The 24,112-nt window shown below is 48.3% G+C and overlaps 1 protein-coding gene and 1 long non-coding RNA gene across 4 annotated transcripts; one reads left to right on the forward strand and one right to left on the reverse strand.

The window, feature by feature from the left end:
- Positions 1-579: 579 nt before the first annotated feature.
- On the reverse strand, positions 580-10,994 carry LOC107376290 (uncharacterized). Of its 2 annotated transcripts, none has more exons than XR_008562845.2 (3): positions 10,771-10,994; positions 1,079-1,179; positions 580-963 (listed from the first exon to the last, which is right to left on the reverse strand). It is a non-coding gene; the product is annotated as an uncharacterized lncRNA (long non-coding RNA). The 2 variants fall into 2 exon arrangements; XR_001571791.3 differs by having other exon boundaries at positions 10,829-10,988.
- Positions 10,995-17,619: 6,625 nt separating this feature from the next.
- Positions 17,620-23,656, forward strand: fgf18a (fibroblast growth factor 18a). 2 transcript variants are annotated; one of them, XM_015945299.3, is made up of 5 exons: positions 17,620-17,865; positions 21,178-21,217; positions 21,335-21,515; positions 23,066-23,172; positions 23,244-23,656. In XM_015945299.3, exons 1-5 carry the CDS (start codon positions 17,834-17,836, stop codon positions 23,514-23,516), a joined length of 633 nt encoding a protein of 210 aa, XP_015800785.1. In that variant the 5' UTR covers positions 17,620-17,833; the 3' UTR covers positions 23,517-23,656. The 2 variants fall into 2 exon arrangements, with proteins under 2 accessions (XP_015800785.1, XP_015800794.1); XM_015945308.3 differs by having other exon boundaries at positions 21,338-21,515.
- The last annotated feature ends 456 nt before the right edge of the window (positions 23,657-24,112 follow it).

Consider the following 24,112-nt stretch of genomic DNA (forward strand, 5'->3'; position numbering starts at 1 on the left):
CTCTATATTTGTGGTTTAGTTCAATATTTCTATATGTACAAAAATAGTATTTTAACAATACCTTTATAGGTTGATTATCTTACCATGGTTGGCTGCATATGGATGTAGCCATCGGTCTGAGGGAGGAATCAGAATTATGGCTTCCCCAAAGATGCAGAGAGAAGAAGAAAATGGTTGGCTCAAGTCAGCAGGAGCAACCGCACCATGACCAGAGATCACAATAACAAAAAGCTGTGTGCAGCGAGCTTAATGTGCACTCTCAAATGTTTTCTATCAAGGCACTACATGTTCTGCTCTCAACTGCACAAGACTGCAATTAAACTGTTAAATGTGGCAGGAAATAAACTAATACACCACTCTACGGGCACTTTATGAGGAGGGACAGTTTACTAAGACTAGGCAAGGCAAGGTGAGACTCAGGGCTGATGCTGTTTGTTCATCGCCCTGAACCAAGGAGGAGGAGGAATCCCGCAGTGAAGTACAGCAGAACCACTGCATGTTGATCCACTGACCAGTGACCACACATGTTGTACTCAAGTAAACTGTGGTATGAACCTTTAGAAATATTAGACATTTGAATTTATTTTATTTAAAAATGATTCTTTATTCTAACAGTAGCATTATAATTTCAGAGAATGAGGAAAGCAGCAGCAGCAGTGAGGCAAATGAGATGAGGGAAAGTGAGGGGGGACATGAGATGGTATCAGGAGAGAGGGACATCCCAGGAAGCCATGAGGAGCCGACGTCAGGGCCAGGAGGAGAAAGGAACAGGCTATGCAACCAGGGAACCCAGCTGGAAAACCTAAGGGAGGAGACAGAAAATCAAAAAGGCATGAAAAACACAAGAGGCATTAAATGGAGTAAACAGACAATCAAAAAGGCGGTACAACTCTGTTTTTCAGTGGGTTCAACAGGCTACAGGTTTCTTCAGGACATGAGTGTCCCTCTGCCTGATGTTAGAACCTGCAAAGACAAATGCAGCCCATTAACTGGAACCAGGTTTGTTAGGAGAGGTGTGTGACATGCTCAGTTTGAAGGTTAAAAATCTGACAGAGATGGAAAGAGAGTGTGAGCTTACTGTGGATGCGATGGCAATCACTCAAGGCGTGCATCACTCCATCACAGACCCAACTGGGATTTGCCACCACCGTTGTTCCTGGTCAGCTCTCCGCTCAGCCACTATGAAAACATGAAGATGGACACACAACACAGTTTAACCTTTAATGGTTACATAAGATTTTTGCTTTATTAACTCTTTGACATTTATTTACTGATAGTTGTATTATTGTTGATCCTTATTTCTTGTCATTCCTTACTTAATAACAAAATTGCAAATGCTAATATTATAAAGCAAGTAGAAATGAGCAGTTTTATGGAAAATGTCTAATTTTTAAGTTATTGTGTTTGGCTACTGTTCTTGAAATATTGTAATTTTATTCTTATTACTTGAGTACACAAAATAAAACAACATTTCTTCTCTCGTCTCTCGTCTCGTCTTCCTCCGCTTATCCGGGTCCGGGTCGCGGGGGCAGCATCCCAACTAGGGAGCTCCAGGCCGTCCTCTCCCCGGCCTTGTCCACCAGCTCCTCCGGCAGGACCCCAAGGCGTTCCCGGACCAGATTGGAGATGTAACTTCTCCAACGTGTCCTGGGTCGACCCGGGGGCCTTCTGCCGGCAGGACATGCCCGAAACACCTCCCCAGGGAGGCGTCCAGGAGGCATCCTGACCAGATGCCCAAACCACCTCAACTGGCTCCTTTCGATCCGGAGGAGCAGCGGTTCTACTCCGAGTCCCTCCCGAATGTCCGAGCTCCTCACCCTATCTCTAAGGCTGAGCCCGGCCACCCTACGGAGGAAACTCATTTCGGCCGCTTGTATCCGCGATCTCGTTCTTTCGGTCATTACCCAAAGCTCATGACCATAGGTGAGGATTGGGACGTAGATCGACCGGTAAATCGAGAGCCTGGCTTTCTGGCTCAGCTCCCTCTTCCCCACGACAGATCGGCTCAGCGTCCGCATCACTGCAGACGCCGAACCAATCCGCCTGTCGATCTCCCGATCCCTCCTACCCTCACTCGTGAACAAGACCCCGAGATACTTAAACTCCTCCACTTGAGGTAGGACCTCTCCCCCGACCCGGAGGTGGCAAGCCACCCTTTTCCGGTCGAGAACCATGGTCTCAGATTTGGAGGTGCTGATCCTCATCCCAGCCGCTTCACATTCGGCCGCGAACCTACCCAGCAAGAGCTGAAGGTCAGAGATGGATGAAGCTAGGAGGACCACATCATCCGCAAAAAGCAGAGACGAGATTCTCCTGCCACCAAACTCGACACACTCCACACCACGGCTGCGTCTAGAAATTCTGTCCATAAATATGATGAACAGAACCGGTGACAAAGGGCAGCCCTGGCGGAGTCCAACCCTCACTGGGAACAGGTCCGACTTACTACCGGCTATGCGGACCAAACTCACGCTCCTCTGGTAAAGGGACTGAATGGCCCTTAACAGAAAGCCACCCACCCCATACTCCTGGAGCGTCCCCCACAGGGTGCCCCTGGGGACACGGTCATAAGCCTTCTCCAAATCCACAAAGCACATGTGGATTGGTTGGGCAAACTCCCATGCCCCCTCCATCACCCTTGCAAGGGTATAGAGCTGGTCCACAGTTCCACGGCCAGGACGAAAACCACATTGCTCCTCCTCTATCTGAGATTCAACTATCGATCGGACCCTCCTCTCCAGTACCTTGGAGTAGACCTTTCCAGGGAGGCTGAGGAGTGTGATCCCCCTATAGTTGGAACACACCCTCAGGTCACCCTTCTTAAAGATGGGGACCACCACCCCGGTCTGCCACTCCCTAGGAACTGCCCCCAATGACCACGCAATGTTGTAGAGACGTGTCAACCATGACAGCCCTACAACATCCATAGCCTTGAGATACCCAGGACGAACCTCATCCGCCCCCGGGGCTCCGCCGCTGTGTAGTTGTTTGACTACCTCAGCAACTTCTGCCCCCGAGATCGGACAGTCCATCCCCAGGCCTCCCAGCTCTGGTTCCTCCTCGGAATGCGCATTGGTGGGATTGAGGAGCTCCTCAAAGTATTCCTTCCACCGTCCGACTATAGCCTCAGTTGACGTCAGCAGCTCCCCATCCCCACTGTAAACAGTGTGAGCGAGTTGCTGCCTTCCTCTCCTGAGGCGCCGGACAGTTTGCCAGAACCTCTTTGGAGCCGATCGATAGTCTTTCTCCATGGCCTCACCAAACTCCTCCCACGCCCGAGATTTTGCCTCGGCAACTGCCACTGCTGCACCCCGCTTGGCTATCCGGTACCTGTCTGCTGCCTCCGGAGACCCACAGACCAGCCACGCCCTGTAGGCCTCCTTCTTCAGCCTGACGGCTCCCCGAACCTCTGGTGTCCACCAGCGGGTACGGGGGTTGCCACCACGACTGGCACCGGCCACCTTACGACCACAGCTAGCAACAGCCGCCTCGACAATCGCAGAGTGGAACAAGGCCCACTCGGACTCAATGTCCCCCACTGCTCTCGGGACGTGGTCAAAGCTCTGCCGGAGGTGGGAGTTGAAGACCGTCTTGACAGGTTCTTCTGCCAGGCGTTCCCAGCAGACCCTCACTATGCGTTTGGGTCTGCCAGGTCTACGCGGCATGTTCCCTTGCCATCTGATCCAACTCACCACCAGGTGGTGATCAGTTGACAGCTCCGCCCCTCTCTTCACTCGGGTGTCCAAAACATACGGTCGCAGGTCAGATGATACGACTACAAAATCAATCATCGACCTGTGACCTAGGCTGCCCTGGTACCAAGTGTACCGGTGGGCATCCTTATGTTCGAACATGGTGTTCGTTATGGCCAAACTGCGGCTTGCACAGAAGTCCAATAACAAAACACCGCTCGAGTTCTGATCAGGTGGGCCGTTCCTCCCAATCACACCCCTCCAGGTCAAGCTGTCATTGCCCACGTGAGCATTGAAGTCCCCCAGCAGGACAATGGAGTCCCCTGATGGAGCACTATCTAGCACTCGTCCCAGGGACTCCAAAAAGGGTGGGTACTCTGAACTGATATTTGGCCCATACGCACAAACAACAGTCAGGACCCGTTCCCCGACCCGAAGGCGCAAGGAAGCTACCCTCTTGTCCCCCGGGGTAAACCCCAACACACAGGCAGAGAGTCTCGGGGCTAACAAAAAGCCAACCCCAGCCCTCCGCCTCTCACCCGGAGCAACTCCAGCAAAGTAGAGTGTCCAACCCCTCTCCAGGTCTCGGGTTCCAGAGCCAATGCAATGTGTCGAGGTGAGTCCGACTATATCTAGCCGGTACCGCTCAACCTCTGCCACAAGCTCCGGCTCCTTCCCCGCCAGCGAGGTGACGTTCCATGTCCCAAAAACTAGTTTCCTTGTCCGGGGATTGGACCGCCAAGGCTCCCGCCTTGGTCTGCCACCCGATTCACATTGCACCGGACCCTTCATGTTCCTCCTGCGGGTGGTGGGTCCACAGTTGGACGAGCCCATGTATCCGGTTCGGGCTGGGCCCGGCCGGGCCCCATGGGCGAAAGCCCGGCCACCAGGCGCTCGCTCACGGGCCCCAACCCCAGGCCTGGCTCCAGGGTGGGACCCCGGTAACCCTCCGGGCCGGGTACTCCGACTCTTCGTTTTCACCGCCATGAAAGATCCTTCGAACCGTTCTTTGTCTCACCCTTCACCTAAGACCAATTTGCCATGGGAGACCCTACCAGGGGCACTAAGTGCCCCAGGCAACATAGCTCCTAGGATCATTAGGGCACTCAAACTCCTCCACCACGATAAGGTGACGGTTCATTTCTTCTTCCATTCGTAATCCTGTTTGTCTCATGCTTCAGCAGTTTGTTGCAGTCAGTGTTGTTGACTGAAAAATATTCAATAATTACTTGTCTTCACAATCACGTTTTTCTTTATTATTGGTCTTTCCATTTGTGCTTCCATTTCTGATGCATGTTTGTGTTGATACAGCAACCAGCAACGTATTGTACAAATATTCCCAAATAAAACTAATAATTTAAAAAGTTTATAACCTATTTCAAACTGTGGGGAATATTTTTAAAACATAGAATCAAACTGAAATAAACCCGTCTGCAGCTCATCAAGCTTGTCTAAACCCTCCGGCTCACAATCAACAAGCTGCACACAATTAGCTCATTAAAGGTTATCTAGCTAAAACTGGCAACATAAAAGATCATCGTTGGCTTATTTTGGTACCGCTTTTGCTGACGCTTCACAATGCAAAAAAATGATGACATTTCATCAACTTGGGAGAAAATCCTTTCGAAACACTGAAAATGAACTGCTGTCAATGCAACAGCGGGGGCTGTTTGGAACTATTCGAAGCTCCATGAACCACGTGACTTCCGCATTCCATTCTTTCCATTGAAGTCTAATGGAGTGTCATAACTCTTTCTATAGCTCTAGTCCAACCCAAAGTCCTCGAACTCTGTTTCCTTGCTGGAAGACGTTCCGGTGGGATTGAGAAGGTCTTCAAAGTATTCCATCCAGCAGCATTCTGTCCTCACTATAAACAATGCTTGTAGTGCACTGGTTTCACTTCCTGAGGCACCGGATGGTGGACCAGAATCTCTTCAAAGCTGTGCAGAAGGCTTGCTCCATGGTCTCACTGAACTCCTCCCACATCCGGGTTTTTTCCTCTGCACCCACCTGAGCTGCATTTTGCTTGGACTGCCGGTATCTGCGGTAGCTGCCTCTAGAGTTCCACAGGTCAGAAACACTTGATTGGACTCTTTCTTCAGTTTGACGACATCCCCAACCGCCGGTATCCACTGACAAGTTTGAGGGTTGCCGCCATGAAAGGCACCAATGACCCTGTGGGCAACCTATCCGGCACAGAACTGGGCCCACTCAAACTCAATGTCCCGCGCCTCCCCCAGAACATTCTGGAAGTTCTGTCGGAGGTGGGAATTGAAACACCTTCTGATAGGAGACTGTGCCATACATTCCATGTTTACTCTCACAATACTTTGGGGCCTGCCAGATCTGACCGGCCTTCTCCCCCACCATCTGAGCCAACTCACCACCAGGTAGTGGTCAGCTGACAGCTCCACACTTCTCTTCACCAGAGTGTCTAAGACATGCAGCCGCAGATCAGAAGTGACAAAAAGAAAGTTGATCGTCGAGCACATGTGGACACCTTTATGTCTGAACATGGTGTTCATTATGGAATATCCATGACTAGCACAGAAGTCCAATAACAAACACTGCTAGAATTTAGACCAGATGGGCCGTTTGTCCCAACCACACCTCTTTAGGTCTCACTGCCAATGCCCATATGAGCGTTAAAGTCCTCTAGGAGAGTGAGGGAGTCACCGGAAGGAGCACTCTCCAGCACCCTGTCCAAGGACTCCAAAAAGGGTGGGTAGTCTGAGCTGTAGTTTGGTGCATAAGCACAGTCAACAGTACAGACCCATTTCCCTGCATGTAGGCGGAGGGAAGCTACCCTCTCGCTCACGGGGGTAAACCCCAATGTACAGGCACCAAGATGGGGGGAAACACGTGTGCCCACCCCTGCTCAGCGCATCTCAGTGGGAGCAACTCCAGAGAGGTGGAGTGTCCAACACCTCTCAAGGAAACTGGTTCCAGAGCCAGATCCATGTGTTGAGGTGACTCTGACTGTATCTAGCCAGAACCTCTCAACCTCACACAACAACTCAGGCTCCTTCCCTACCATAGATGTGACATTCCACATGCTGAGAGCCAGCTTCTGTAGCTGAGGATCAGACAGCCAAGGTCTCTGCCTTCTGCTGCCACCCAACGCTTATGGCCCTTTCCACAAGTGGTGAGCCCATGGACCCACGTTTTCTGTTTGGGCTGTTTCCGGCCGGGCTCCATGGGTGAAAGGCCACCGGCCACCAGGTGCTTGCCAACGTGCCCCATCTCGAGGTCTGGCTCCAAAAGGGGGCTCCAGTGACTCACATCTGGGCGAGGGAACGTTATTTCCATGTATATTTTTTTCATAAAGGGTCATTGGGCTGCACTTTGTCTGTTCCGTCACCTAGGACCTGTTTGCCATGTGTGACCCTATCAGAGGCATAACGCCTCAGACAGCTTAGCTCCTAGGGTCATGGGGACACTCAGCATCCTCCACCATGCAAGATGGCAGCCCAGGGAGCTACACACATGCACACACACACACACACACACACACACATGCACGCGTGTGTGTGTGTGTGTCTGTGTGTGTGTGTTTGTGTGTGTTGGGGACAAACTCTGAACATCATCAATAAAGTAGTATCGAAATGTCTCAAATTTGAGAGGGTTTAAAGTTTTTCTGGCTTGAGTCACAGGGTTGCTCGTGTAGCTAGAAGTTTAAACGGGTTACAATATATCTATCAATATTTCTCTGAAATTAGTTGCAGACTTGCTGAGTGTGTCTGGAAATCATCTCAGTTTAGTTTTGGTGAGTCAGAAAGTTCAAGAAATGTGCAACAACCTTTGATTTGGATCTGTGACCCAACTGCAAAGAAATTGAGACATTCTTGAGACAATTTCTGATTAAATGTGGATAACAGTTTGTAGTTAGCAGCATTAGCTCAGGAGGCAGATCTCTTTATCCACTAATCTGAGGGTTGTTGGATCAATCCCTGCTCCCTGATTCTAGTGTTGTGTCCTCATGCAAGACATTTCAACCTACTTGCCTATGTCTGCTGTTGTATCCGTGGGCAAGACAGTTAACCCACCTTGCCTACTGGTGGTGGTCGGAGGGACCAGTGGCACCTGTGCTCGGCAGCCTCGCCTCCGTCAGTGCGCCCCAGGGCAGCTGTGGCAACATCGTAGCTCATCATCACCATCAGTGTGTGAATGGATTAATGATACACCGTAGTGTAAAGTGCTTTGGAGTCCTTACTCTGAGAGGCGCTATCCAAGTGTGGGTCATTTATCATTTATCATGTTGCTCATGGTCTGAAGGCTAGATGGTGCCAAATGAAAACCTCACCTCTGTCGGTTGTGGCTTACCGTCACCAGCAGTGTGTGAATAAGGGAAAAAGCTTTGGGTGCCTTGAAAAGGGCTATATAATTCTAATCCTTTATTATTATTCATGCCAAGTTAAGCTATTGACCTGGTCAATTATAAAACTTCTTGCAAAAGTGTCAAAAGTACCAATTTAGTTTAATTCCAACAGGAAATTTGAATATTTTCTTGTATTTTCTCCTCTCCAACTTGTTGCCAGCAGTTGCAGCGATGTACTGGCTTCAGTTGCCTTTTACATGAAATTTACTTTTTTCATCCAGTTTTCAGTCCAACATCACACAGTTCTACTACCTGGTTTACCGATCCGTTATCCAGGTCTACTGTTATCAATATTTTAAGCAAAATAAAGCCTTTGTAATAAAAGTGATTGTTCTCCAACCGAGCTGCATACAAGCTACCAAACTGAAAAGAATAACTCCACCAAGTGGTTGTCCACCAGCTGTCACCACTTGATTTATATGTTGCTTTTAGTGTAGAAGTAATGTGAAGTTATGTAGAAATGGGGCTTTCAAAACTAATCTATCATAACTGCAATTCGATCCAACATCAATACGGCTTTGAGTTTACACCAAAAAATACACAATTCATCTGAGAAAAAACATGCACAATAAGCAATTAGAATAGAATAGAATAGAATAGAATAGAATAGAATAGAATAGAATAGAATAGAATAGAATAGAATAGAATAGAATAGAATAGAAAGCTGGCAGCAGATCAGGAGAGTGAAGCCAGCAGCGAGGACCCAAGGGAACGGGGCAGCGATGAGTGAAGGCAACCAGAAACTGCAGATCCAATGGGCGTGCAACGTAACCAACACACACAGCCATACGGATACACAAACCAAGACACGTTCAAACACACACACACACACACACACACACACACTGCTCCCAACCTACCCAAAAATGAAACTATACAAAAATCACCCAAAACCAATCTTTGTCTCAGACTGCTCACCCCGGCAAATGACCATTAATCTTTTCTTATCTTCATATCTTCTTTAATCTTCTTTCTCTGTGTTTCTTTCTTCATCTTCCTCCTCCATCAAATTCCAAAGATTCGTCACATTCCACATTTCCATCAGGGGAGACATCACCACATCCCCGCTGTTATCCAGTGGTCCTGCCCAAGTCAAAGTATCGCTCCAGAATCCTGTCAGTTACATCCCATCTGACTGTCACATCTTATTTTTCACCGTCGTTCCGCTCTGTGGTTCAGTCAGAGGGAAAGGCTTGTGGCTCTCTGATCAGAGGTGAGATCAGAATCTCATCTAAATCTGAACACTAACAGAAACTCACGAACAAATCAAACCTGGGCATGACAGAGAGCAGGGGGGTAAGGCAGGTGGGCAACAGGAGTGTCAACAAGGGGAAAGAGTGTAAGAGAGGAAGATGAAAAGAAAAGAAAAGAAAAGAAAAGAAAAGAAAAGAAAAGAAAAGAAAAGAAAAGAAAGAATAAAACCACAGGAAATGTGGGAGAAAAAAGAAGAAGAAATCCTCCAGAGTGCCTTTCTTGCTCCGGCGGGACAAAAGGATACAGCATGAAGGGGTGGGTGTCAGGTGATGTGTGACAAGTCCAAATTAGAGAAGACAAAATGGTGGGGGCGCAGATAGGATCTGAACTGGGGTTTGAGTGAGAGTAAGGGCGGTGGCAGGCCCTGGTGGTGGAGTCGGGATGGGCCACCCTAGGCCAGGCCGAGCTGGGCTGGGGCTGGGCAGCAGGGGGCTACCCTGCTGGCTCCTCCATATGGAACGTGTTAGCCTAGCGATTGCTAATGAAATGCAGGCTGACGTCAGGCAGACACCCACCCGTTGTTTTGCTGCTTAATGTGTTATAATATTTGTCTTACAAATGAGGGTTTTGCCTGGTCACAGAGCAATGATTTTTAGTGGGGAAAACTGCAGCAGGAGCCTAAAGATGAGACTTCAGACAGGGTTTTGGCTTTACTGCATAAGTCAGGAAAGGCTATGGGCCTTAGCATGAGACCAGAACACAAGAAGAGCCAAGGCCTCTGCTGTAAGTGGAAGTAAGTAGCGCAGCTGGGTGCTTTGTGAAGGGAGGGACCGTTGCATGAGCATCTGTTATCTGCCTGTGGAGGTTTTCAGCGTCAACAAACATTTCTGCAATATTTGTTTAAGGAATGCATCGTTCAAATGTACTACTGCTTCTGATAGTCTGTTTAATGCATCTTCATTTAAAAACATGCAAAGAGCATCACAAACATCTGTTTGCTTTCCAACACATGCAGAGAGACCTGTGCAAAATGGGCACATCAAGTTTAGGAATGCTTTTGTTATAGGAGTTGTGATGCAATTGACCACCTGGGCATCTGGCAGGAGTCGGAGGGAAAGTGGGTAAAGACAGGAATGCTGTAGGTGTGAGTGGAAAGAATGAAAGAAACAACTAAACAAAACAAATAAATAGAAGAAATGCAAGAAAAAAATGGAGAAAAGTAATGAATGGTGGAAAAGTTTGAGCTACGCCTCCATTCTTTCACTTTGACATGTCAATTCTAAGGCACTTTACTGGCATGAGTAATGATGGGAGGTGTTGCCAGGGTAATTACATAGCACTTTAAAGGGTTTCATAAACATTACAGTTCCTCCTCTGCTCGGTGGCAAGGCTAAAGGGGAGAGGAAGAGGGAAAAAACCTGAATGGGCGAACCGGACATGGTGAGAAGGAGCAGAAGCAGCACAACAAGGAGCAGAAAGGAAGATGAGATGGTAAAGGGCACTTACCAGGGAAGAGGTGAAGGAGGAGGGGGAGGAGAAAAGGGATGACAGTAGTGAAAGTTACCATGCTCATGGATTCCATCGCTGAGCTCCTGAACATAAAACAGGAAGACTAAAAACAACGTGCCGGACAAGCGTCCAACACAAACCCCAGCTGCGATTCACATTGCAGTGCATGGAAAGTGACAGGATAGCTCTCCCTCTCTCTCTCTCTCACACACACACACACACATGCACACACACACACACACACACACACACACACACACACACACACACACACACACGAGTCTGTGCATACTTTTGTTGACACGATCTTTGCACATACCCAGGAACTGTTTGCTCTGCTGCCACATATCCCCCACACTCAGCTGCACACGGTCTGTCGCTAAGAATCCCAACACACACACACACACACACACACACACACTCACACTCAAACAAACACACACAACCACAAAGGTCCATAATTAAACAAACATCCACCCAGTTGCTGAGCATTGCATATTTAAGTACAACCTCATTGGTCAAAAGCAATTAACTTATACATGCTCGCCGTGCCGAAAAACCCAGCCCCGCAGCGCCACGCCTGCTCCTGATCGGCATCACGCAGGTTTTTCTGTGTTTACCCTGTAGCGTTGCAACATCTGTCTTCAGTTTTGCACATCTACATGTCAAAAGTAATATTCACATTGTCCCTGTTGTTGATGAAACTCGTGTCTGTCTCTGCTTTAGCTTCGTTGGGATGTTCAGAGGGTCTCGAATAGTTGGCCACGGTCACGAGGTCCTGTCAGGAGTTCTTGATGAGATTGATTTATGTACCAGGTGCAGAAGGATAGTGCCTTCCAAGTTTGACGTCTTTATGATTTTAGCACACGGCTTTATTGATGTAAAATGTCCAAAGTTCCAACTAATGGTCTTGCTAGGGGGGCCAGAGGCAAAGATGAGACAGTGCTGCTGCTGGATGACATACACTTTTGGATGTTAGCGAAGGATTTTGCTTTTTGTGCTCAAATGAAAGCAGCAGATGTTTAGTATTATTAAGCACTTTAGCAAAGCTCACCCACAACAATGACAATAAACTGCCGCAGTTGCTGAATAAATTACATTTTGAAGTCGTACGGGCTCCGTTAAGAATGCAGGTGTAGACGGAGGAGGCACGGTTGACTCTAAAAGAGGGATTTGGCTCAAGCTAGATTGCTTGAATAATCACCCTGACGTGTATCCAAAGCTACATCAAACCCTCCAACATGAAAGTGTCAAAGTAAAGTTATTCCAGTGCTTTAGCTGGACTATGTATAGAGACAACAGCTGCAACAGATTCCGGGATGAAGCAGAGTAAATGTTCACATTAGCTGGATTAATCTTGCAAAGCGAAAGAAGGGAGCTGGCTGTGAACCACCAACGCCGCCGCTAATAAAAACAATATTTTGCCTTTCTCTTCATCTCATCCAAGGCTCACTGTTGCTCTCTGTTAATTGATTCCTGCCCTCACTTAGCTGCAGCTGTCGATTCTCTCATCTTGCAGACGCGAACAAGTGGCAAACAGGTTCTCATTTCAAAGTCGAGCACACTGTACACATTCCTTGACTTTGCATGGGCCCCCCCTGTCATCAAAGGGGCTTTATTAAGTGTCTCATACATTTACACATTGGGTAACAGTTTAAACTTGGCCCGTGATTAACGGAGCAGGGCTATCTATCCCAGAAAACAGTGTTAGGCTGACATCTCAACATCTGATGTGGACTTTAGGGGTTCGTGTCTGCAGGTATTAATCAAAACCTGGAGCCTCTCACTCCACCCAGAGGTCCCACATACACACAGGTTCCTGGTCCCAACACCCATCCAAACAACTCACGGCATATACACAAACCTGACTGGATACGATCCACTGCACTTGACACATCTGAAAGGGCCAAATCTGAACTTGGTGTCACCAGAATGATGGATTGCATTTAGGCTGCTGAAAGTTTTCGGAATATCAAACACTTTGGAGGACACAGCGGGTGGGGGTGGGGGGGGGTGTTCCCTGTCTGACATCTTATCTCCGACAGCATCTGAAACAAGCCATTTTTAAACTTGACATCTTATCCACACCCCCACGTGCATGCACAACTGTGTTAATGAGTCAACAACTGGCCTGCAGCTCAAACTCTCTGGGCTGGTCGTTGGGTTGTTCTCCAGTCACCCATAGCACAGAGTCATGCATGATGACCTCGGGGTCAGGCTATAATGCCCTCTCATAATGAGAGTGTCGTTTGGGGATTTGTTGAGGCTCTGATGGAGAAAAGGGCGGGCACACGCAATGCATCCTGGGTCTTTGTCTGGGTGCTGACGGTATTGACAAGCACTGATCGATGTTAATTGCTAAACCGAATGACCATATTGACCCAGCTCCCGGGATGAAGACGGCCCGGTCAAAGAGGAAGAAATACAAAAAGGAAAAGCGAGTGGCCCAGACCCACAGCAGATGCAGGGCTGCACACACACACACGCACACACACACACACACACACACACACACACACACACACACACACACACACACACACTCACACACACTCACACACGTGCCTCATTCACTAAATGAGTCAATGCACATAAAGGCATCACGTCTATCAATGCCAAGTCTATTCTATGTAAAAGGGTGTGTGTGTGTGTGTGTGTGTGTGTGTGTGTGTGTGTGTGTGTGTGTGTGTGTGTGTGTGTGTGTGTGTGTGTGTGTGTGTGTGTGTGTGTGTGTGTGTGCGTGTGTGTGTGTGTTCTTTAGGTGAGGATCAATAGGCTGAAGCTGCAGAGGCAAAGACATGAGTAATCAATATGCTGGCTGCAAACAGAGGGCAGAACAGAGGCAGCAGATAAAAAGGCAAACCGGGTGGATGTGAAATAAATGGGCAGTGAAGAGTTGTATGTGTTCCATCTAAAAGAACTGAAAGATGGAATGAAAAGTTGTACAGGTTCCTTTTTTAAAAATGTATACATTTCTATTTCTAATAGATAAGATTCACATCTTTATGTCAGCACAAAGCACAAAAAATCAGTTTTACAGATGAAATGAGAAATACGTCTCACTCTTACTTCTCAGTCTCAAAGATGCTGCAGACATTTGAGGATGAAGGTGTTTGAAAACTTTCTAAGAGGTTTTGTCAGCTGCACAATCATGATGTGAATCTCTTGTTCCCACCACATCCTAAAGGTTCTGGTCTGGTTTGAGGTCTGGTGACTGTGGAGGTCGTGGGAGTCCAGCAGACTCATGGTCATGATCTAGAAACCAGTTAGAGCTTTGTGACATGGTGCATCATCCTGCTGGAGGAGCCAGCAGAAGATGGATCCTGTGGTCATAAAGGAATAGGCTGTGGTGTTTAAACCAGGCTCAGGCGGTACTACGGATAGTCTTTCACATCATTCCACCAGCAGCAGTAGCCTGAAGAACTGAAACAGGGCAGGATGGATCCATGTTTTCATGACCCGACCTAAATGTTGAAGCTGAAACCCAGAAACATCAGGCCATACATCATTCTCTTGTGATGTAGTTCTGATGATCCTGTGAGAGGTTTATTCTCAGTTTCCTGCCGCTGGCAGGAGAGACAACAGGTGTGGTCTTCTGCAGCTGCAGTCCATCTGCTTCAAGGTCAGAGATGTTACTCTGCAGACCTTGGCTGTAACCAGTGGTTATCCGAGCTACTGTTGCCTTTTTATCATCCAGAACCAGTCTGCTGGTTCTTCTCTGACCTCCAACATCACATCCACAGAAATGCTGACAGGGTATTTACTCTTTTCTGACCATTCTCTGTAAATCCCAGGGGTGGTTGTGGGTGAAAATCCCAGATCGGCAGGTTCTGACACTGACACCCATAACCCAGAGTTGTGTAATTTCTACTCTGTTTGAATTCTCAATTTGAGCACCAACAGGTCACCTGTTAGATGACTAACTGATGTGATTGGCTTATTTAACAAACTACTGTAAACAAAGTGTGAATGTTGCTGCTTTAGAACTGAGCTAATCTCTCCAGATTACCTTGAACAAACACTCACCACACACTGATAACCCAAGCCCAGATCCTCTCCTCCTCTTTCTCTTTTTCACTCCAAGACGTGCACTAGTCCCCTTATTGACCCCTCACATGTGAGCTTTAAAAATACCAGACAGGCCCATACCTCATCACCAGAATGCGGTTCAAATCCCTCTCCACAACATTTACACTAATTCAATTCAATTCAGAAATACTTTAATGTCCCTTGCAGTGTTGCGGCGAGCACAGAGAAAGCACCCAGACACAGGTGCAAAGATGGAGACGGAGCCAGGAGAGGGGGAAGAAGGCCAGGGGCTTGTCTATAGTGCATGACTGGAAAGGCATTCAACCACAATGCTCTCCTACCCAGCCCTGCTCAACTCTGTCCAGTCGCAAAGCATGTGTGTGTGTGTGTGTGTGTGTGTGTGTGTGTGTGTGTGTGTGTGTGTGTGTGTGTGTGTGTGTGTGTGTGTGTGTGTGCGTGCGTGTGTGTGTGTGTGTGTGTGTGTGTGTGTGTGTGTGTGTTCTGATGTAAAAAGACTATAAGGACATATTCTAAATCTAGCACACTCACAGTTTACTCTCTATTCTTTTTCTGTGCATGTGTGTGTGTGTGTGTGTGTGTGTGTGTGTGTGTGTGTGTGTGTGTGTGTGTGTGTGTGTGTGTGTGTGTGTGTGTGTGTGTGTGTGTGTGTGTGTGTGTGTGTGTGTGTGTGTGTGTGTGAACGAAAGGTATGGCAGGAGTGCTGTGTTGGCTTGGCTGACCGTCTGCGGTTGTGCGGCGGTGAGAGGGAGATTTTTGGGAGCGCAGCGCAGGCGTTGCTGCCGAAATCCCTGAGAAATGTTCGTTTTGGATCCGTGTCCGTGCTTACATACCGCCCAGCCGATCGTCTCTCATTCTCTTTTTCATTCCTCCCTCTTAGGGTTCAACTGAAAAGTTATGAAATGCAGGAGGATGCTTCACTTGCAGGGTGTGAGCGCGCGCATGTGAGAGCGCAATGTCTTCCAGTTTTTCGCTTCCAGTCCTGATGCGGAGCTGCACAGGGAGGGAGGTTATCTTTAGAGGAGGATAGCAGAGCTTAATGGCATAAATTCACTTGACTCAACCAGGAGATTGTTTTTAGAAACAGTTCAGTTTTCAGCTGGTCTCACTCAAGAAATCATCTGTTCTTAAATGCACTTTCTTTCTGCAGCTGAGTTAATGTCGATGCCATGACATCACCCTCATTGTTTCCATGCATTCTCCTTGTTTCAGGAATTACCACAAACTCGAGCCAAAAACAAGACAGAAAAACACAGAACCTCCGAAAAAATGAGGAGTCTGACTTCCAGTAATTAATTAAACAAGTTAGTTTGCGTTGTGACATCATCGCACCTCATTAACAGATGTTTTCACATTCTGCAGCGCAAGTTTTGGTCAGCATCTTATAAATCACATGTTCATCCTGAGAGAGAGAGAGAGAGAGAGAGAGAGAGAGAGAGAGAGAGAGAGAGAGAGAGAGAGAGAGAGAGAGAGAGAGAGGAGAAGAAGCTGAGAGGGGAGGAGGAGGGAGGATTGATCCGCGTCTGTTAAAATCTTGTTCTGGTTTTTCTTGGAGTGAGGTCTGTGCCTGCCGACGCGCCTCTCCTGCGCAGCCCCCCTCAAGAAGAGCAGTTTTTTTCCTTTACAAAAAGAAAAAAGAAAAGAAACCTTGGATTTTTTTCTGAAAAGGAGACGGATCTGCATAATACCAGTGAAGTGGATAAAAGCGCACGGCTGGGTTCTTTTTGCGTTTTCTCCTCTGGTGTGTGAATGAAGCAGCTCTATGGGGGAGCAGACTCTGCTCCGGGGGTCGACTGTCAGCGTGACTTTGACTAAACACGTTTTGCTTTAACTTTTTATTGTTATTATTTCTCCACAATCTGCTGAGCTCCTCTCACTCTGCTACTCTTGCGCTGCACGGTTCGTTTTTCTCAGAACCAAGAGACTTTTTTTCTCCCCTGCTCTTTCAGGGAAATTGCCTAAACTTTCTACGTTAAAAAAATAAATACCAAGATCGGATTGCATTTTTCCCTTGAAACATTTTGGAGGTGATGTCATCGTGCTGTGTTTTGGCAGGTATTTTGTGCGGAGAGGGCGCAGCGAGGACTGCTGCAGCCAGGAACTAGACGCAGCCGCTTCGGGGGAGCGGGGGAGTCCGGAAAATCAGGTGCAAGGTGCGGCGTGTCATTTCCTCGCCGTGTCGCGGGTGGCTGAGTCTGCCACCCAGTCGCAGCTGTTCCCATCATCTCCAGTCACCCCTCCCTCCCACTCTCCCCCGTCATCATCCCCTCCTGTTACAAAATCAGCTCCTGAGCTGGACCGCTTCTGGACTTTATCACCCGCTCTCTCGAACACTGTTGGCCGGTGTCACCTGAGCCGCTGCCCCGTCGAGTGGAGGCGCAGACATGAACGAGGTCGTCTCGCGTCCTGCGCCCGCAAAGCCCCCATCTCCAGCTCGCGGTTTGATCCATCAGCTATTAGTTCTCCTACAGGGGCTCCTAACCACGCGCTGCTGGAACTAAACCTGTACTTCTTCGCCGGAACACATCCTATTTTATCATCCCAGAGTTTGTAATCCATCTGGAGCCACGACTGTTGCGCTGGAACGTTGCGCACTGGATTACGCACACGCCGCATCTGTTTGGTGGGGTTACGCATCACCCTGGGGGTCAGAAAGGTCGATTGGTATTGGCCATCAGTGAAGCGTGAACGCGCCTTCACCTGTTCCTCTCCCTCTCGGGCGCGCGCACCGCCAGCGTTTGGAGTCTGTGCTCCCCTCCGCCCACCCATCTGTCCCTCCAGCTGTTAAAGGTTGCCCGGCGGTCAGAGTGGCACAGTCACAGCCCCTTACAGCACATTCACCCACAACGGGAAGCTTGCGGGGACACGCCGATGCCAACAGGAGTGACCTCTGACTCTTTGGCAGCGGACTGCATCCATCAGATTCACCACTCAGAGCGGGACTCTCCGGACTGGCTCACACCGAGCGAGGAGACTGTCTCTGGGACAAGCTCCATAGTGGAGTGGGGAAGCAATGTGGCCCCTTCTTTCCACGTTGACCGTCTTGTAAGTCACAATTTTTCACTTTCTTTTCATGTAAGCTCACGTTTTCTCCTCGTTTGTTTAAAAATGTGTGCTGCAGATGAAGAAGCAGGAGGAGGTGGTTGCAGTGTCAGCCGATTACATCAGTTCCTACAGAAAACATGCAGTGGAAGGGCCTGTTATGATTGGCTAACAGTTCAGGGTCACTGGGTCAGAGTCGGGGCCATGTTACTCATAAAACCCACCATAAACATCTCCATCCTCATCTGCACTTGCATGGGGGTGGCTAAGAAATGGCCATTCTTCTGCTGCCAAAATAATTGTGCTTTTTGCTCATGAAAATATTTCAGAAGTTGAGTCAAATAGCAGTTTTTATCAAGTGGAAAAGGAAACTGAACGGGTGCCAAATGGAAGGGAGGAGGAGACAGATTCAGAGGTCTTGCCCAGTTGAGGTGTGTCTTCTCAAAAGCCAAAGGATTTATTTTTCTGTGTGTCGGTGGTTCTTCTCCCAGATGGCAGTCATCTCTAGATACTTCTCATTCCTCACACAACCTGAACAGGGTGTGTGCTGCTGCTGCTGCTTGTATCTTCCTGCCTTTCTCTCTTTTTCTCACCCTTTTTCCGTTTATCTGTCTTTATCCGTCTTTTCCTGCCCAAACACCACTCTTCTTTTATTCACATTTTCATACTTTCTCTGACATAAACAGCTGGATTAGTAACAGATGATTGATGGCACCCCTGGCATCTTCAGAAGACCACTCTGCCTGTTTAGTCTGCTGCTTTTACTTCAGGTTTCTCTGTGCCAATTAACTCAACACTTATTTCCATCTCATCTATCAGTGAAACCGCAGCAGCTTTTCTTCATCTTAAGCTGTTTAAGCATCACAATCGCAGGTTTTTTAGTATGCAAGGCAAAATACTTGGGCACTACGACTTGTTAACACCACATCCTGAAGTCGAAGTCCTCTGCTTTTCTAACCTTTGCTGCATCATGGGTTGTAGCGCTGCTCACAGCCCTGCTAGGCTCTAAAACAATGTCTGCTTGCAGAACATTTGAAACTCTTGAACTGTGCAGAAGCATTGGCGTACCACGGTAACCGCCGCTACACACGGCTGAAACCGCCGCTCCATGCCGAGTCCCACAGGTCGACCGCTCTCACTCCGCACTCTTGCCCAGTCCGCGGTGCTGAGGCCTGCTCGTCTAACCACAACCTCCATATGGTTGATCTTCAGGGATGCAGGTTTATGATGTCAGATGGCTGCTTGTTTTGGCAGCCTGCCCGGGCACACTGGGCTTTCCCTCTCTCCGTACCTCCTTCGGTCTTTATTCTCCCTGACTTTTTTACTTTGCACTCTCTTATTTTCTCATTTTCTCATCCCTCCCCCCTTCCTTCGCCACCACCGGCTGATCTGATCCCGTCTCCCTCTTTCCTCTCTCCTCCTTTTTCTCTCTGTAGCTGGCATAATATAGAGTGTCTGTGGTTTTTGTGGGAGCGGGGGAATCCAGTGCTGAGGCACTTTTCCTACAGCGTCCTCGGCAGCAGTGCAGCCGTGGTGTTTTAACAGCTGAGAGTCCTCACAATGCACAGGCGCTCTGGGTTCTTTTTTTCAGCTGCGCAGGCAAAATCCGAGGGCCAATGCTCTGCTGCATTTCCCAGGATGTCTGCATCTATTAGGACAAGCCAGGAGCCAACGCACCAGCTATGGAAGATAAATGTTGAGACAGGAGGAGAGAAAAATGAGAGGAAACAAGAAGGTTGTGGATGGCACACGTGTGTGAGTCAGTTAGACGGTGACATGTGTTACAATGTTCAGGAGTTAGACCCTTCCCCTTTCCATTATTTGTCTTCTCGTCTACTTCTCACGTCTCTCCTCGCTCCGTGGTTACACCTCTGTCTTTAATTTGACCGCTTTTTCTCCTCCGTCCTTTGAGAGGCATGACCCCGATGTTATTTTGACCCCGTCTCCTTCACCTCACATCTGTACATCTGCCGGCTCTTTCAGATTTTATCTCTCGCATCTTTTATTTTCTGTCAGCTCTCGTCTGCGTCATCTCTCCTCTGTTTGCTCAAAATCACCTTCTTTTTCTTCTTCGCTGTTCTGTACCTCTCAGTCCACCTTCCCTTTTTCTCGGCACATCTTTACCTCGACCCAGCTGTCAGCTGTCTGCTCCTCCCATGCACACACATTCACCCTGCACACATCCTCACATCTGTACCCACGACGGTGCGGAGGAGTCACCTCGCTAACCCTAAACATAAGGAAAGTTTGGAGGCGGGGGATGATAGGGGAAAGGTAGAGTGCACAGAAAGAGTGGAAGAGAGAGAGAGAGATAAGCTTGAGGAGCAACAGGGAGGACTGTGAGCCAGGGAAAGGAAGAGAGAGGCTTGCTGAAAGATAGCAAAAGATGAGGTGAAGAAAGACAAAATGCATAGAATTGCTTTTCAGCCCACACACTTGGTTCTGAACTTCATCAAGTGTTCAGCCACTAATTCAGAGCTGTTCAAGGACTGCCAAGGAAGATTTTGCGAGACAATCACTCCCTTACTAAAGCAGTAAATAACCTGTGATGCATTCAAGGTCAAGGTCTACATGTCAATTAAGCAGTGCAATAGAGAGATGAATGATCATTTTAAATGTAACCAGCTGGTTTCTCCCAAACCTCTCTCACAGGTTGACTCGAAGGACCAATACGCTCAAATATCTGCATCTTTTCATACAGAATGATTCATAATTCCGTTTACTGTGCCGCCACTGATGGATTCTTCCATAAACTGTTTTCCGTCACATCTTAGGAGCTCACTTTCCCGCTTATTCAGAGCATCTCTAAAAGCTAAACCACAATCCGCTGCTTTCAAAAGCCACATCACAGCTGAGTGAACACCTGTAGTCCAAGTCCAGCTGTCTACATACACGGAGCAGCCAAATGAGCCAGCCCATTTCCTCAGATGTCCAAACCAAAGCGTGTTCGACTTGTCTCGGCATATTTGCCATTTCTCCATGGTCCAGTCAGGTCATTTGCAGGCCAGATTGTGGTGTGGAAAATGTCAAAGGCAGGTCAGAGAGCGGGTTCAGACAGAAGGCTGGTGGCGTTACTATAAACACCGCTCTGGGTGTTGTCTGTCTTCCGATTCCTGGACATCTGCCGGCCTGTATGTCAAGTGGCTGTGCCAATCTGACGCCCAGCAGTGTGAAAAACCACCCAAAAAGGAAATGAGATGTAGAACAGAGAGAGAGAGAGAGCATGGAGAACAGAAAGAAATGGAAATGATGGTGTCATGCCCAACTCGTCCAACATTCAATAAGTCTACAGTCATCTCTTTCTGCTTTTTCCAGATGTATCCAGATGTTGCTGGTGATGTGCAATCCATTGCAGGTGAGGGCCTGAATGCATGCCAGTGGTTATTTAAGCATAAAAGACATGCTGTATATTGGTTTTACATGCCGTCCTTCAAATATGCTCACAAGCTGCGGATGTGCGTGGGTGTCCCAGCAGGTACTTGGCGTAGATGGAGTCAACTTCAGCGTGCATGTGGAGAACCAGACACAGGTGCGAGACACCATGAGTCGGAGACACCACCGGGTCTACCAGCTCTACAGCCGCACCAGCGGCAAGCACGTCCAGGTGTTGGGACGCAGGATCAGTGCCAGAGGAGAGGATGGGGACAAATATGGTAAGACACACAAACACACACGTCCAAATGGAAAGTACAACTTAAAGCCCTGATGTGTGAGAGGCTCACTAGTGCATGCATACACGCCATCTAACGGGAACAAAGACTTACAGGTTGACCAGATGCATGCATGAATGGAGGCAGAATGCAACCGTACACACACACACACACACACACACACACACACACACACACACACACAAAGCACAGGCCTCCCCAGGCTCTGGCAAAGGGGCAGTGGAGCTTGTCTGGGGAGTATAAAGACCTCATCGACTTGCTGCTGACTCAATGATTCACAAAAGATCAAAAAACAGAGACAGATAGAAAAGGTGGTCCTTAAAAAAGTGTGTAAGTTATAGGAAAAGCCTGGCAGGTAGAGTGTTAGAAACTCATCCTCTTCATCGATTCTTCCATTGATTTTTCATCCTTTCTGTTGTCTCTTCTGGATTTCAAACAGCAGGCGTCTTCTCCCTCCCTCCATCATCCTCGGTCCAACACTCTCCCTGTCCATCCCCCACTTCCTCCTCATGCTCAGAGTGTAACGGTGGCTAACCAGTCCTTAAACCACACTGGATTGTTGGGGAGGGGAAAAAGTAAAGCTGAAAATTTTCTGAATGTGGCAAATCTTTTCCATTTACAAGCCTCTCTGGTCACTGATGTGTCACTTCATGACAAACGCCAGACCACATCTACGAGGCTGATCCGATTTTAATCCCTTATTTAAAAAACAAGACAAATTCGCCTCAAAAATGACTTATTAAAATGGTTATTTTAACTATTTCTCATGAGGAAAGACAAAAAAGAACCGAAAGCAAGTGCAGGAGATGAGAAAAGAGTTGGGGGAAGAGAGATGAGGAGGGCAGGAGGGAGGGAGGTATTGATTTTTTCTGACCCCTTTGTTGACTAAGGTCATGTAGAAACCATTTTAGGGATTTATTTTTAAACAGGCACAACTGCTCTCTAAATGTGTGCAGTTAGTGAAGTGGAAGCCTTCTACCTGGAAGGATGAGCACTCAAAACACACACACACACACACGCATGCATGCACGCGCACACACACACACCTTAAAACAGCATGATCGCGAAGCTACTCCCTTCAGCCTGCCAAGCCACCTTTTATTTCTTTATTTTATTTTACAGGCTGGTCAGAAGACCTCACATCCATGTTTGTGATCAGCCTTATCCGACAGCCGTCTGTGTAACCGTGGACATTTCCATCTGCCTGTGATTTATTAGCGCAGTTAAAGAGCAGCTAGGAATCTTGAAGCTGTGTCTCCGTGTGTGGCTTATCTAGTTTAACAGAGCTGGTTTAAATTTAATCCTGGCTGGTAATCTGAGCTTTTAGCGTGACACTGCTTGGCTCGCTCGGTCAGCAAGAGCTTGCTCTTTGCTATTGTAAGAGATGCAAGCAACCTGGAGCTTGGTCAGACTGATAAATGTGTGGAATGAGAAGGGAAGCTTGCAGAGTCTGCATTCGGTTTCTTGTTGCGTTTCCCACCCAAACGTGTGGCTCTGATGTCTCTCTGTTCCTCTGTTTGTCCCTTCACAAGCCCAGCTCGTAGTGGAGGCAGATACCTTCGGTAGCCAGGTGAGAATCCGAGGCAAAGAGACCAACTTCTACCTGTGCATGAACCGCCGGGGCAAGCTGGTGGGAAAGGTAAGACCTCTTCTCCCACACATACATTGTATCTGACGGTTTCCTGACCTGTGGTTTCTCTGCTCTCTCAGAAGGCCAGTAACCGAAGCGCTGACTGCGTCTTTGTGGAAATGGTCTTGGAAAACCACTACACAGCTCTGATGTCAGCACGCTACGCTGGCTGGTATGTCGGCTTCACAAAACGAGGGCGTCCTCGCCGCGGCCCCCACACGCTGCCCAACCAGCAGGATGTGCACTTCATGAAGCGGTTCCCACCTGGGGAACAGCCGGACCTCACCACGCCCTTCCGCTTCACCACCGTCAGCAAGCGGGTCAAGAGGGTGCGTGCTACTGGGACCCGCTAGCTGTGGCTATCGCTAGCACCCACTGTCTTGTTCAAACCAAAGCCCACAACCTGAGCCTGCCAATGGCTAACCCAGTCTTCTCTTCTGTCGCACACGGCTGAACTTCTCCCTTTGATGGGACACATATTGACCAGTAAAGTGATGAATGATTCATGGGGTTTAACTCTATGTGCTCTAATTTGCCACTACAAGCCCCAAGTTAGTGATCATTCCTTTGTTCTTTTACTGGACCAACTGGACTATAACTGGACGCATGCTGGGAGCCGTTTGGACCTGCTCCGATTCCCTTAACGAGGCCAGAAATGGCTCAAAGGCCAGGTGCAGCAAAGGTATTGATTCCACTGGTCCGGAAAACACAAGGCCTTCATATCTTCTGTTTTGAGACAGTGGGACAGTGTCAATCACAGGATCTCAGCTGGACTACACAGAGAGAACATGGATGGAAGACCAGGAACAAGAGAGTGGGTGCTCAGCTCGAGGATGAAGGGAAAGCTGGGCAGATGCAGAAGGTGGTCTGCTCAGATCCACCAGACTCCAACAATGGACTCTTGATGTTTGACGCACTTAATTGTCTCACTGCTTAAAAGGTGGGAACA

The sequence above is a fragment of the Nothobranchius furzeri genome, chromosome 1 (genome assembly GCF_043380555.1).
Source record: "Nothobranchius furzeri strain GRZ-AD chromosome 1, NfurGRZ-RIMD1, whole genome shotgun sequence".
NCBI lineage: Eukaryota > Metazoa > Chordata > Actinopteri > Cyprinodontiformes > Nothobranchiidae > Nothobranchius > Nothobranchius furzeri.

Coding starts and splice junctions, on each gene's coding strand:
- fgf18a (XM_015945299.3), top strand. CDS start 17,834: ATGTGGCCCCTTCTTTCCACGTTGACCGTCTT. Junction 17,866..21,177: donor CTTTCCACGTTGACCGTCTT/GTAAGTCACAAT, acceptor TGCTTTTTCCAG/ATGTATCCAGATGTTGCTGG. Junction 23,173..23,243: donor GGGGCAAGCTGGTGGGAAAG/GTAAGACCTCTT, acceptor CTGCTCTCTCAG/AAGGCCAGTAACCGAAGCGC.